At 44.1% G+C, this 15,996-nt stretch overlaps 1 protein-coding gene across 1 annotated transcript in view; it reads right to left on the bottom strand.

Annotated features, from left to right (window-relative positions):
• LOC138650624 (albumin-like) overlaps nt 1-15,756 on the bottom strand; it is a 28,069-nt gene extending 12,313 nt beyond the window's left edge. The window contains exons 1-4 of the mRNA XM_069740664.1: nt 15,734-15,756; nt 14,791-14,875; nt 10,640-10,863; nt 10,223-10,355 (exon numbers count right to left, since the gene is read on the bottom strand). Of these exons, the coding sequence (XP_069596765.1) occupies nt 10,223-10,355; nt 10,640-10,863; nt 14,791-14,875; nt 15,734-15,756 (465 nt within the window). The remainder of the gene's footprint in view (nt 1-10,222; nt 10,356-10,639; nt 10,864-14,790; nt 14,876-15,733) is intronic.
• Nucleotides 15,757-15,996: the final 240 nt, after the last annotated feature.

Here is a 15,996-nt window from a genome sequence, read left to right as displayed (position 1 = left end):
AAAAGTCGCTACATGCATGTCGCCACACGCAACTCAACACACACAACTTGACAAACGAAACTCGCCCTAAAACACACACAAGTCTGGTATTATACTTCAAAAATAAAAATCTGATTAATAAGCAGACAAACTACAATAAATGTACCATATAGGAAATACGGCAGCTGTCAGTCACATGACCTGTATATTATGTGTATGTGTGAGCTGATATATACTGCCAGGGGGAGGGCTTCCTATTGGCTGGGGATTTATCAGGCTGCCAATTTAGCTTACAAATACTGAGGTAAAAATACTGAGCAAATAACGTGTGAACGAGGTCTAATACAGGAGGAGATGACACACAGGTATATACTATATACAGGGGAGATGACACACAGATATATACTATACTAGCTGAAGAGCCCGGCGTTGCCTGGGCATAGTAAATATCTGTGGTTAGTTATAGCACCTCACTTCTCTTATTTTCCCATCACGCCTCTCATTTTCCCAATCACATCTTTCATTTTCCCCCTCACATCTCTCATTTTCTCCCTCACACCTCTCATTTTCTCCCTCACTCCTCTCATTCCCCCCTAACACTTGTCATTTGAACCTCACATCTGTAATTTTCTGATCACTCCACTATTTTTCCTCACTTCTCTCATTTTGCACTCACACCTTTTCATTTTCACCTCACACCTCTCATTTTCACCTCATCACCTCAGTATATACATGTTTGGCATCTCCCTTATATATAGTATACATCTGTATGTCATCTCTTGTATATAGTATATACCTGTATGTCTTCTCCCCTGTATATAGTATATACCTGCTGTGTGTCATCTCCCCTATATATAGTATATACCTGAATGTCATCTCCTTCTATATATAGTATATACCTGTATGTCATCTCCTCCTGTATATAGTATATACCTGTGTGTCATCTCCCCTGTATATAGTATATATCTGAGTGTCATCTCCTCCTGCATATAGTATATACCTGCATGTCATCTTCTATATATAGCATATACCTGTATGTCATCTCCTCCTGTATATAGTATATACCTGTGTGTCATCTCCCCTGTATACAGTATATATCTGAGTGTCATCTCCTCCTGCATATAGTATATACCTGCATGTCATCTTCTATATATAGCATATACCTGTATGTCATCTCCTCCTGTATATAGTATATACCTGTATGTCATCTCCTCCTGTATATATATGTACCTATATGTCATCTCCTCCTCTATATAGTATATAACTGTGTGTCATCTCTCCTGTATATAGTATATACCTGTGTGTCATCTCCTCCTGTATTAGACCTCATTCACACGTTATTTGCTCAGTATTTTTACCTCAGTATTTGTAAGCTAAATTGGCAGCCTGATAAATCCCCAGCCAACAGGAAGCCCTCCCCCTGGCAGTATATATTAGCTCACACATACACATAATAGACAGGTCATGTGACTGACAGCTGCCGTATTTCCTATATGGTGCAATTGTTGTAGTTTGTCTGCTTATTAATCAGATTTTTATTTTTGAAGGATAATACCAGACTTGTGTGTGTTTTAGGGCGAGTTTCGTTTGTCAAGTTGTGTGTGTTGAGTTGCGTGTGGCAACATGCATGTAGCGACTTTTGTGAGATGAGTTTTGTGTAGCAACATGCGTGTAGCAACTTTTTGTGTGTCGAGTTACATGAAACAGGTTAGTGTAGCAAGTTGTGTGCAGCAAGTTTTGCGCATGGCGAGTTTTGCGCGTTGCGAGTATTATGTGTGGTGCCTTTTGAGTATGTGCAAGTTTTGTGTGAGGCAACTTTTGCATGTGTTGCAACTTTTGTGCATGTGGCAATTTTTCTGCGTGTGCAAGTTTTGCGTGTGGCGAGTTTTTCATGAGGAGAATTTTGCACTTGTGGCGAGTTTTGCAAGAGCCTAGTTTTTGCATGTGGCGAGTTCTGCGCGTGGCGAGTTTTGAGTGGCGACTTTTGTGTTTTGACTTTTATGTGGCGAGGTTGGTGTATTTGTGGTGAAATGTGTGCTGAGGGTAATATGTGTTCAAGCACGTGGTAGTGTGTGGCGCATTTTGTGTGTGTTCATATCCCCGTGTGTGGTGAGTATCCCATGTCGAGGCCCCACCTTAGCAACTGTACGGTATATACTCTTTGGCGCCATCGCTCTCATTCTTTAAGTCCCCCTTGTTCACATCTGGCAGCTGTCAATTTGCCTCCTACACTTTTCCTTTCATTTTTTCCCATTATGTAGATAGGGGCAAAATTGTTTGGTGAATTGGAAAGCGTGGGGTTAAAATTTCAACTCACAACATAGCCTATGACGCTCTCGGGGTCCAGACGTGTGACTGTGCAAAATTTTGTGGCTGTAGCTGCGACGCCTCCAACACTTTTCCTTTCACTTTTTTCCCCAATATGTAGATAGGGGCAAAATTGTTTGGTGAATTGGAATGCGCGGGGTTAAAATTTCGCCTTACAACATAGCCTATGACGCTCTCAGGGTCCAGACGTGTGACTGTGCAAAATTTTGTGGCTGTAGCTTCGACGCCTCCAACACTTTTCCTTTCACTTTTTTCCCCATTATGTAGATAGGGGCAAAATTGTTTGGTGAATTGGAACGCGCGGGGTTAAAATTTCACCTCACAATGAAGCCTATGACGCTCTCAGGGTCCCGACGTGTGACTGTGCAAAATTTTGTTGCTGTAGCTGCGACGCCTCCAACACTTTTCCTTTCACTTTTTTCCCCATTATGTAGATAGGGGCAAACTTGTTTGGTGAATTGGAAAGCGCGGGGTTAATATTTCACCTCACAACATAGCCTATGATGCTCTCGGTGTCCAGACGTGTGACTGTGCAAAATTTTGTTGCTGTAGCTGCGATGCTTCCAACACTTTTCCTTTCACTTTTTTCCCCATTATGTAGATAGGGGCAAAATTGTTTGGTGAATTGGGACGCGCGGGGTTAAAATTTCGCCTCACAACGTAGCCTATGACGCTCTCAGGGTCCAGACGTGTGACTGTGCAAAATTTTGTTTCTGTAGCTGCGACGCTTCCAACACTTTGCCTTTCACTTTTCTCCCCATTATGTAGATAGGGGCAAAATTGTTTGGTGAATTGGAACGCGCGGGGTTAAAATTTCGCCTCACAATATAGCCTATGACGCTCTCGGGGTCCAGACGTGTGACTGTGCAAAATTTTGTGGCTGTAGCTGCGACGGTGCATATGCCAATCCCGGACATACACACATACACACACACACACACACACACACACACACACACACACACATTCAGCTTTATATAGTAGATACAGGAGAGATGACACACAGGTATATACTATATGGAGGAGGAGATGACATACAGGTACATATATATACAGGAGGAGATGACATACAGGTATATACTATATACAGGAGGAGATGACATACAGGTATATGCTATATATAGAAGGTGACATGCAGGTATATACTATATACAGGAGGAGATGACACACAGATATATACTATATACAGGGGAGATGACACACAGGTATATACTATATACAGGAGGAGATGACATACAGGTATATGCTATATATAGAAGATGACATGCAGGTATATACTATATACAGGAGGAGATGACACACAGATATATACTATATACAGGGGAGATGACACACAGGTATATACTATATACAGGAGGAGATGACATACAGGTATATACTATATATAGAAGGAGATGACATTCAGGTATATACTATATATAGGGGAGATGACACACAGTAGGTATATACTATATACAGGGGAGATGACATACAGGTATATACTATATTCAGGAGATGACATACAGATGTATACTATATATAAGGGAGATGACAAACATGTATATACTGAGGTAATGAGGTGAAAATGAGAGGTGTGAGGTGAAAATGAAAAGGTGTGAGTGCAAAATGAGAGGAGTGAGGAAAAATAGTGGAGTGATCAGAAAATGTCAGATGTGAGGTTGAAATGACAAGTTACATAGTTACATAGTTATTAAGGTTGAAGGAAGACTATAAGTAGAGCGTCATAGGCTATGTTGTGAGGTGAAATTTTAACCCCGCGCTTTCCAATTCACCAAACAATTTTGCCCCTATCTACATAATGGGGAAAAAGTGAAAGGAAAAGTGTTGGAGGCGTCGCAGCTACAGCCACAAAATTTTGCACAGTCACACGTCTGGACCCCGAGAGCGTCATAGGCTATGTTGTGAGGTGAGATTTTAACCCCGCGCTATCCAATTCACCAAACAATTTTTCCCCTATCTACATAATGGGGAAAAGTGAAAGGAAAAGTGTTGGAGGCAAATTGGCAGCTGCCAGATGTGAACAAAAGCGATGGCGCCAAAGAGTATATACCATACAGTTGCTAAGGTGGGGCCCCGACATAGGATACTCACCACACACGGGGATATGAACACACACACAAAATGGGCCACACACAACCACGTGCTTGAACATATATACCACCCTCAGCACACATTTCACCACACATACACCAACCTCGCCACATAAAAGTCGAAACACAAAAGTCGCTACTCAAAACTCGCCACGCGCAAAACTCGCCACATGCAAAAACTAGGCTCACGCAAAACTCGCCACAAGTGCAAAACTCACCTCATGGAAAACTCGCCACATGCAAAACTTGCACACGCGGAAAAATTGCCACATGCACAAAAGTTGCAACACATGCAAAAGTTGCCTCACACAAAACTTGCACATACTCAAAAGGCACCACACATAAAACTCGCCATGCGCAAAACTCGCCATGTGCAAAACTTGCTGCACACAACTTGCTACACCAACCTGTCACATGCAACTCGACACACAAAAAGTTGCTACACGCATGTTGCCACACAAAACTCATCTCACAAAAATCGCTACATGCATGTCACCACACGCAACTCAACACACACAACTTGACAAACGAAACTCACCCTAAAACACACAAAAGTCTGGTATTATCCTTCAAAAATAAAAATCTGATTAATAAGCAGACAAACTACAAGAGCAACAAATGTACCATATAGGAAATACGGCAGCTGTCAGTCACATGACCTGTCTATTGTGTGTATGTGTGAGCTAATATATACTGCCAGGGGAGGGCTTCCTGTTGGCTGGGGATTTATCAGGCTGCCAATTTAGCTTACAAATACTGAGGTAAAAATACTGAGCAAATAACGTGTGAACGAGGTCTAATACAGGAGGAGATGACACACAGGTATATACTATATACAGGAGGAGATGACACACAGATATATACTATATACAGGAGAGATGACACACAGGTATATACTATATAGAGGAGGAGATGACATACAGGTACATACTATATACAGGAGGAGATGACATACAGGTATAAACTATATACAGGAGGAGATGACACACAGGTATATACTATATACAGGAGCAGATGACCTACAAGTATGTACTATATACAGGAGGAGATGACATACAGGTATAAGCTATATATAGAAGAATACATACAGGTATATACTATATACAGGAGGAGATGACACAGATATATACCATATACAGGAGGAGATGACATACAGGTATATACTATATATAGAAGGAGATGACATACAGGTATAAACTATATATAGAAGATGACATACAGGTATATACTATATACAGGGGAGATGACACACAGCAGGTATATACTATATACAGGGGAGATGACATACAGGTATATACTATATACAGGAGATGACATACAGGTGTATACTATATATAAGGGAGATGCAAACATGTATATACTGAGGTGAAAATGAGGGGTGTGAGGTGAAAATGAAAAGCTATGAGTGCAAAATGAGAGGAGCGAGGGAAAATAGTGGAGTGATCGGAAAATGACAGATGTGAGGTCGAAATGACAAGTGTTAGGGGGGAATGAGAGGAGTGAGGGCGAAAATGAGAGATGTGAGGGGGGAAATGAAAGATGTGATTGGGAAAATAAGAGGTGTGATGGGAAAATAAGAGAAGTGAGGTGCTATAACTAACCACAGATATTTACTATGACTAGGCAACGCCGGGCTCTTCAGCTAGTACCTATATAAAATGCATACATATACTGTAGAATATGCCCATGTATAATAAACACCTGTGTCTACTGCATATGTGACATACTATACATTAATGTATAAGGGTATGGTTCCACGGTCAGGAATCGGCAGTGCTTTGGATGCAGCACATGTCCGCTCGGTCCAAAGCGCTGCCGGCTTTTGTACGAGTGATGCTTCCACATGTATTCATTGAACACATGCGGAATCACTGCATCCTATACATTGGACTGTGATATTTATCTTGCAGAGACTGAGCATCTCCGCAAGATAAATAGACATGCTACGGTCTAGAAAGATGCACCGCATGTCCGTCTCCGCAGGGAAGCTGTGGGTGCTGCTGCATACATAGTGGACATTGGATTCCTTAAAATCTCATGCACTATGCTGTAACATCCGGCTGCTGCGGATTGGATGCCGCGGATGTACACAGCGTCCAATCCGCAGAGTTTACTGACAGTGGAAACATACCCTTGTATGTGTCTATGTATTGTACCGGTGTGTTTAATGCAACAGATACAGTATATGTGGAAAAGTCTTCACTGGGGGATGGGCTCAGGGGTCAGTCCCAGCCTGGATCTGATGCTGCAGTGATGACTGGAGTGTGGGTCCCATCAAAGAATAGACCCAGTGATTTAGTGACTGTGTACCCAAGTTCTGAGCTCTCTGGTCCCTGCTGTGTGTGGATGAAAATCCTGCACTGACCAGAGAACACAAAGCTCCGGGGGTCACAGTCAGTAAATCACTGCTTCTTGTCTCTGACTGCAGCCCCTGCCTCCTCTCTTTACTCTGCTAAACAACCCATCACATTCAGACCATTCTTTACCTCCTGCTCAGGGGGTGATTGAGGTCCTGCACACAGCTGCAACTTCCTTCCAGGCATGAGTGTGCAGACGCCGTTCTGCCGTTCTGCACAGGCTGGAAGTGTGTGCAGAGAGAAGGGTGATCTAACAACAAGCACCAGACAGGACGAGCCGGGAGGAGGAGCAGCCGTGAAGAAAGACAGGAGATGTCTCACCTCTGCGCACGGATCCTATCCTGAAGCTGCAAGCCGGCAGCTTCCTGTCTCGCACAACCGCAGCGCGGAATGATGATGTCATTCAGCCGCTGCTGTCTGTGTGAGAAAGGAAGCAGGATAGATTCATTCCCTGCAGATCCGTTGCCATTTTCTCTTGCAGGCAGCGGAGCTACAGGGATTGCTCCCTGCCTGCCGCACATGAGGGCAATCTGGCCAGGGGGCCCCCGGAGCCTTGGGGCCGGATAAACTGGCCAGATTGCCCTGTATATTAGCCGCCCTGCAGGGGCCCCCCAGAGCCTCCGAGCCCCGGTGCAGCCGCACCGGTTGAACCGGCGGTATGTCCGCCCATGATCTTGCCGTGTAAACAGGCTGCCGATCACCAAATCAAAAGTTCTCATTCCTCAGGTGAAATGATCTTTTGTGCACAGTAAAAGATCACCATTTTCAGTGTTGCGTAGTCAGGCTCGGACTGGCTCACCGGAGAACCGGAGGATTCTCCGGTGGGCCCAGGCACTGACACCTGCTGGCATACTTGCCAGCAGCTACCTGGGGCCCCCACAGTTTCAAGGGCCCCACTGCTCCAGGGGCTCCCAGCCAGTGACTATGGGGCCCCTGAATCAAGGGGCCCCGCCCTGTGCCAGCCTAGAAGCAGCTGGAGACAGGATCCTGTCCCCGCTGCTAAAGCAAAATGAATATTCACGCTTCCCCATGCCCCTGTGGGCATGGAGAAGCGTGAATACCATTTCTCCTTAATAGTGGGCAACGTTAGCCGCAGGCTGCAGCTAACACTGCCCGCATTTAAAGCCCCACCACCGCACCACACACACGTATGCACATACACAAAGTACCACACCAGATACACACACGCAGGCACACAGTGCAGCACATCCCGGCGTCCTGTTTTCTGCCTGAGACATGCCAGCTGGATGAATTCATCATCCAGCGTGCTGTCTGAGACAGAAAGCTGCCGGCGAGGAAAAGGCTGGGGGATGTGCTGCTGCGGGGAGGTGAGATGAGATGAGGTGTGTGTGTGTACAATGATATTGGGTGGGGGGAGGCAATGATGCAGGTGATGGGCAATGATGGTGGGGAGGCAATGATGGAGGTAATGGGCAATGATGGTGGTGGGGGAGGCAATGATGGAGATGATGGGCAATGATGGTGAGGGGAGGCAATGATGGAAGTGATGGGCAATGATGGTCGGGGAGGCAATGATGATGGTGGTGGGGGGAGGCAATGATGGAGGTGATGGGCAATGATGGTGGGGGAGGCAATGATGGAGGTGATAGGCAATGATGGTGGGGGAGGCAATGATGGAGGTGATTAGGCAATGATGGTGGGGGAGGCAATGATGGAGGTGATGGGCAATGATGGTGGGTGAGGCAATGATGATGGTGGTGGGGGTAGGCAATGATGGAGGTGATGGGCAATGATGGTGGGGGAGGCAATGATGGAGGTGATAGGCAATGATGGTGGGGGAGGCAATGATGGAGGTGATTAGGCAATGATGGTGGGGGAGGCAATGATGGAGGTGATGGGCAATGATGATGGGGGGAGGCAATGATGGAGGTGATAGGCAATGATGGTGGGGGCAGGCAATGATGGAGGTGATTAGGCAATGATGGTGGGGGAGGCAAAGATAGAGGAGATGAAATCAGCAATGATGCTGGTGGGGGAGGCAATGATGGAGGTGATGATGGAGGTTATGAAATGGACAATGATGGTGGTGGGAGAGGAGGCAATGATGGAGGTGGTGGAATGGGCAGTGATGGGGGTGGTGGGGTAGAATGATGGGGTGGTGGGGGAGAAGGCAATGATGGACATGGTGTTGAGGACAATGATGGGGGTGCAGAGGGGCTGCATTATACTTTGTGAGGGGGCTACATTATATTCTGTGGGGGGACTACATTATATTTTGGGGGCTACATCATTCTATATGGGGGGCTACAGTATACTCTATGGGGGGCTGCATTATATTCTGTGGTGGGGTTGCATTATTCTCTCAGGGGACTACATTATATTCTGGGGCTACATATTACTATATAAGGGGGCTACAGTATACTCTACAGGGGGCTGCATTATTCTATCAGGGGACTACCTTATATTCTGGGGGGCTACATCATACTATATGAGGGGGGCAGCATTATGCCCTATGAGGGGGCTACAGTATATTCTATGGTGGGGCTGCATTATATTTTGTGTTTGGCTCCATTATACTATATGAGGGGGGCTGCATTATACCCTATGAGGGTGCTACATTATAGTCTATGGTGGGGACTGTGTTATAACTGAGGGGGCAGCATTATATTTTGTGGGGTGCTGCATTATATTCTATGAGAGGGGGCTGCATTATATTTTATGAGGGGGCTACATTATTTTATGAGGGGGCGACATTATACTCTATGAGGGGGCTACCCCTCTATGATTCTACCTCAACCCCTGCTACATAATTAAGATCTGTACTACCTTATATTATACCCTAATAGTAGCGTGCTTTACCACACAATCGGTGGTCCTGTATTTATTTCTATGTAGCTACATAGTGGGCCCCAAAAGTGATTTTCTCTGGTGGGCCCAAGGTGCTCCAGTGCGACGCTGTGCGTAGTCCTGTGTAGCCTATGTGCAATAAGCAATCTAGTATGTGGTATCTAGTTAAACCACCGCTGATCGGTAAATGTTTACTCATCCGCGGTCATTCCCTGTAAACAGATCTTAACTCACCTTAACTCACCTTAGATCTAACATAGCTTCAATTACAGTAAAGTAAAGCAACCTATTTAATAGGTCTGTTCACATGGACTGACCGGCAGCACTGAATGACCGCTGATCGGTAAAGCTTTTCCAATCGTTGGTCGTTTACTAGCCTGTTTACACAGGTAGACCGTGGTAAATGATGTGCACTGAAATAAGTTTCCATATTTCTCATAAGTGGACGATACATTGACGAGAACAGTGATCTTATGCAAAAGATCACTTCACCCAATGAATGCCTTTTCTTCAAGGGAGCAGGAGCCTATTCAAACTGAAAAGTTATAGCGAATTATTAAAAACTCTCATTCACTATAATCTTTCAGTGTAAATGCAGATTAATTCACGCTAAATGTAAAATAGCTGCAGTCACAGTGAACAATAATACAAGAAACTTACTTCACTGTCAAAGCAGGCTTGGCGATCTTCTGCTTCGCAGCATTTCACTCTTATTTCATTGAATTTTCCATTAATCTGATGTAGTTTCTCTCGTGGGGTATCAGGCTTATCTTTCAGGACACGAATCAACAATCTGCAATTTATTTAGAAAAGGATCGAACAATAAAGGCAACAAGAACAAACTAAAATAATATCTGTACATTACATAATTAGCATCGCCCAAGCCTAAAAAAACGCTAGGATATTTGGCACCCCGACTCATCTACAATTCGAGATCTTTTTCTATTATAATAGAATTTATGAAATGTAGCATCACTCAAGAATTGGATGTTACTTATCTAGTTAGGGTTTTATCAAAGGGTAAATGGGAACATAAGCAATAATAACATTGGCTCCAGATCTAATTAACGAACTTACCCAAGCCTCTTGTGTTTCTGCTCCTCTTCTGTCCCATGACAGATATCAGCACGACCTTTGTAGTGAGTTACATCAATCTCTGGTGCTTTGTAAGATGGGTCAAGACCAAGGTTTTGAAAGCATGGTCTTCTGCCCAAATAAGAGTCAATGCAACAATGATGAACTTGATCGTTTATGAATGTTTTTGAATCTATTTCACATATTTCTCCTAGTAATATATCAAGCTGGAAATGCAAAAATAAGTATATTTTAATTGATGAAAAACTGTTGTCAGTATAGATTATAGCCAAAAATCTAATAAATTGTGCCTTCTGTATTCAGTATCAATTGTTATTAGCAATGCCAACTTGTAATTAGCCTTAGGGTGCCTTCAAACACAGTGCTTCTGATAATTTTTGGGCATTTTTTGCCCTCTTATTAACAGGGTTTTCTACTATCTAAATGTCTCTAATTTATAAGGTGGATTATGTGCACTGTATTCAAAAGGGCCGTAACTCTGTCGTTAAATTGCTTGAATGTTACTCAAATTTTTGCACAAGTCAAAGTTACTTAAAAATGTTTGATTTCTGCCATTTTTTTGCCTGTTCCAACAATTTTTTGAAAAGTGGGCAGAAACTGGGGGCATGGTCAAGCGCGACCAACAAACTCATCATAATTTAAACAACAAAAGTGGCATAAATTACATAAGAAATGTATGTCGGGCCCTGGCTGGCATAGGTTTCCAAAGGTAGTGCAGGGCAGTTGCCAGATGCGCCAAAGTCAATAAAAGGAGCACACCTGGTATGAATGCGATGCATTTTACTCCAATATTTCCTCACTGATTCTGGCATACAAAACACCAGCCTTAAAGAATTGGGGCCAAAGCATTTTGAGAAATTTTTGGGTTTTGCATGAGACAAGAATTTATATAATTTGCAAAAAGAGGAAAAAAAGAACCACTGTAGGATATCCACACCACCAATGTTATGTTAAAAGGGTAGAACTTTATTAATAATTGAAGGTTAAGGCATAATTAAAACCATGTGGGTCCCCCCATGCAATTAACATACCACATTGGTACCACGTGACTTCCGGTTCCTGCCATGACACACCGACGCTCACTGGCACACGCTGACCACTAATGATTTAAGGTATTTAAAACGTGCATTAACTGCTAGTGCTACTTCCCTTGATGAAGCCGTTCTGTTGATGGCGATACGCGTGGAGTACTGGTCTCCTACTCCCCCCTTGCTCCTCTTCTCCCTTGATCCCCATCTCAGACGGGTTCCAGGTGGCCACGCATGTTTTTCTCATGCAGGGCCCATGTTGCAGGTTCAGTGAGGTGCGATTTCGGCACCTTTATCTAGCTACTAGCTGAAGAGCCTGGCGTTGCCTGGGTATAGTAAATATCTGTGGTTAGTTATAGCACCTCACTTCTCTTATTTTCCCATCACGCCTCTCATTTTCCCCCTCACATCTCTCATTTTCTCCCTTACACCTCTCATTTTCCCCCTCACTCCTCTTATTTTCCCCCTCACTCCTCTCATTCCCCCCTAACACTTGTCATTTTGACCTCACATCTGTCATTTTCCGATCACTCCACTATTCTTGGTTTTGCTATTCTCTTTTGTGTCTTCAGGTTTCTTGGTGGTGTGTGAACATGATCATACAGACTTGTTCACTGTGCAAGTAGCCCATGTGTTCCTGTTTCCATAAAAATACATATCTATGGGTATTTTTTTTTTCATTTTTTTTTACTATTTTGTGATTTCTATAAAAAAAAATGTTACAATTTTTTTTAGTTTTTAACTTTTATCCCTCTGATCGCTGGTATAATGTATTTTTTTTCACTTGAAAAAGACGCGGGTGCATGGAAGCGAGTTGTGAATAAAAAGCCTTTTCCTCATCATTTCTGAAGAATTGATTCACTCTAGCAGCACAGTCCACCTACATGTTCATCCAACTGGATCTAGTGCTTTATACCTGTCAGTGTTAGGCCGGGGTCACACTCAGCGTAGGGAAATACGGTCCGTATTTTACATGCGTAATATGCAGAAATTATCCCAAAACAGTGATCCGTATGTCATCCGTAGGCAGGGTGTGGCAGCATATTTTACGCATGTCATCCTCCGTATGTAATCCGTATGGCATCCGTACAGCGAGATTTTCTCACCGGCTTGCAAAATGGACATTGAATGGATCCACAGGCTCAAATATTCGTGAAAGCATATATACAGTATATATATATATATATATATATATATATATATATAATGTCAGTGAGACACATATATATATACATATATTTATATTTTATACAGCGCTAGATAGCAGAAAAGCCGGTGATTCAATTGCCGGCTTTTGCTATCTTCTTCCTAAACCTGACATGATATGAGACATGGTTTACATACAGTAAACCTTTTCATATCCCTTTTTTTTTTTGCATATTCCTCACTACTAATATTAGGTGTGTGTGTGTGTGTGTGTGTGCAAAATTTGGGGGCTCTAGCTGTTAAAATAAAGGGTTAAATCATGGAAAACACTGGCGTGAGCTCCCGTGCAATTTTCTCCGCCAGAGTGGGAAAGCCAGTGACTGAGGGCAGATATTAATAGCTTAGAGAGGGACCATGGTTATAGGACCCCCCCTGGCTAAAAACATCTGCCCCCAGCCACCCCAGAAAAGGCACATCTGGAAAATGCGCCTATTCTGGCCCTTAGCCTCTCTCTTCCCACTCCCCTGTAGCGGTGGGATATGGGGTAATAAAGGGTTAATGTCACCTTGCTATTGTAAGGTGGCATTAAGCCAGGTTAATAATGGAGAGGTGTCAATAAGACACCTATGCATTATTAATCCAATAGTAGTAACTGGTTAATAAAACACACACACACACATTAGGAAAAAAGTATTTTAATGAAATAAAGAGACACAGGGTGTTGTAATAGTTTATTATACTCTTAATCCAAATGACGACCCTCGTTCTGTAAAAAAGGAAAAATAAAAAAACAACAATATCCCATACCTTTCCGGAGCTCAGTCATGTCCCACACTGTAAATCCGTCTGAAGGGGTTAAATAATTTTCCAACCAGGAGCCTGCTAATGCAGCTGTGCTCCTGACTGTAAAATCTGGGGAATGAATTGAAACCAGGGGAACGTAGCTACCTAGACTTGCGGTGTTGCGCCCCCTGCTGGCATAACCTCATATGAGCTCAAGCGTGGGAATTTTTAATAATGAAGTCTGCCCCCTGTACAGCTTCCCTATACACAGTATGATGCTCTTATACACAGTATAATGCCCCCTCACTGTATAGTACCACCCACACAGTATACTTAGTAGCATCCAAACTGTTTGATGGCTCCAACACTGTATGATGGCCCCTTCACTGTAATCCCTACACTGTACGATGGCCCCCTCACTGTAATCTTCACACTGTATGATGCCCCCCCTAGATAGCCTCTATATAGTATAATTCACCAGATAGTCCTCAATATAGTATAATGCACTACCCATAGGCCTACTCTATATTGTATAATGCACCCCCCGTTTTCAAACTCTATAGCACAAGGCAGCACCCATAAGCAGACTCTGTAGTATAAGGTAGCACCACATAGGCAGACCCTGTAGTATAAGGCAGCACCCCCATAGGCGAACCCTGTACTATAAGGCAGCACCCCTATAGGCAGACCCTGTACTATAAGGCAGCATCCCTATAGGCAGATCCTATACTATAAGGCAGCACCCCTATAGGCAGACCCTGTACTATAAGGCAGCACCCCTATAGGCAGACCCTGTACTATAAGGCAGCATCCCTATAGATAGACCCTGTACTATAAGGCAGCATCCCTATAGACAGATCCTGTAGTACAAGACAGTACCCCCATAGGCAGATCCTGTAGTATAAGGCAGACCCCCCTATAGGCAGACCCTGTACTATAAGGCAGCACTCCTATAGGCAGACCCTCTACTATAAGGCAGCACCCCTATAGACAGATCCTGTAGTATAAGGCAGACCTCCCTATAGGCAGACCCTATACTATAAGGCAGCACTCCTATAGGCAGACCCTCTACTATAAGGCAGCACCCCTATAGACAGATCCTGTAGTATAAGGCAGACCTCCCTATAGGCAGACCCTGTAGTGTTAGGCAGCACCCCATAAAAAAAAAATACTCACCTCTCTTCTTTCTGGTTCCTGCGCTGCTCTGAGCGCCCGCTCATCTCCTGACAGCTGGAGCCAGGCAGTGATGTCATCTCGCCCGCTGTCAGCATCGGCGATGTCAGACGTTGACAGGGGGATGATGGGGGAATGAGCACAGTGCTCCTTCCCTCATCATTGCGGTCAGCTGTATCGGCTAAATGCTGGTACAGCTGACCTTGCGATGACAGGCGGGGGCCCCACTGCTGGTACCGGGGGCCCCGTAGCAGCCAGCGGCAGAGCAGGGAGATCGATTCTCCCTACTCTGCCGCAGAAGGTAACTGTATCGTTACAGTACTGTAATGTTACAGTAGCATAGCTCTGGGTGGGCCCCCTCTGAGCGCCCGCACCCTCTGCTTCCGGTAGCTATGCTACTGGGGTGAAGTGAAGACCACCATAACACAGCAGGAGAGTAGTAGGAGTCTGTAGATGTCAACCATGTTTCTGTGATGCACAGGAAGGATAGGTTGTGAGAAGTAAAGAGATTGTGAATGACCTGGAACTTATTGCAGATGAAATTGGCGTTCCAAGATGCTCCAGAGAGAGGCAGCAGGGAAGTGGGAGTCAAATAAATTGATTTTATGTTGGTGAGATTGTGGTAGTATCTAGCTAGAGAGTGCTAGAAGAGATGGAGGGGTATTAGCTATGGAGGTCCGGGATTGGAAGATGCACTGTATTGCCGGCAGAGAAAGAAGAGAAGCAAAGTGTTGTGTTTTAGAAGGAGGGATAAAAGGTTTAGGAGCAAGTTAGTAGATGAGATCAAGAGGTGGATAAGCGGAAAGGAGAAATAAATATGTGATATGGGATTTGGGGATAGCAAAGGAGGGTAAGGATTAGTGGAGCAAGAAGTGAAGGGCATAGGTAAGCACGTCGAAAAGTAATTATGCAAAAATGGAAAGGCAGGTGCAGTACTAGCTCTCACCATCTGTTCATTGTGTCCGTCATTCTACCTAAGGTATCTTAGATGAACTGAAATGTTTTTGTGCCTCTTGTTTTTTAGGCTAGGTGAACAAAAATCAAATAGTATACATGCACATGGCCTCTTTTATGCAGATGCTACTATTGAGGTCGTGTTCTCCAGAGAACGGACAGTAGTGCTCTAGGCCAGTGTGAGAAATGCCCAATCGTGTGCTGATATTATTGTTTCTTTTCTGTTATTCCATAAGGAACTGTAGAGACCTTCAC

The sequence above is a fragment of the Ranitomeya imitator genome, chromosome 1 (genome assembly GCF_032444005.1).
Source record: "Ranitomeya imitator isolate aRanImi1 chromosome 1, aRanImi1.pri, whole genome shotgun sequence".
NCBI classification, from domain to species: domain Eukaryota; kingdom Metazoa; phylum Chordata; class Amphibia; order Anura; family Dendrobatidae; genus Ranitomeya; species Ranitomeya imitator.
Note: the sequence above shows the minus strand (reverse complement) of the source record. Positions and strands in the feature narration are given on the sequence as shown.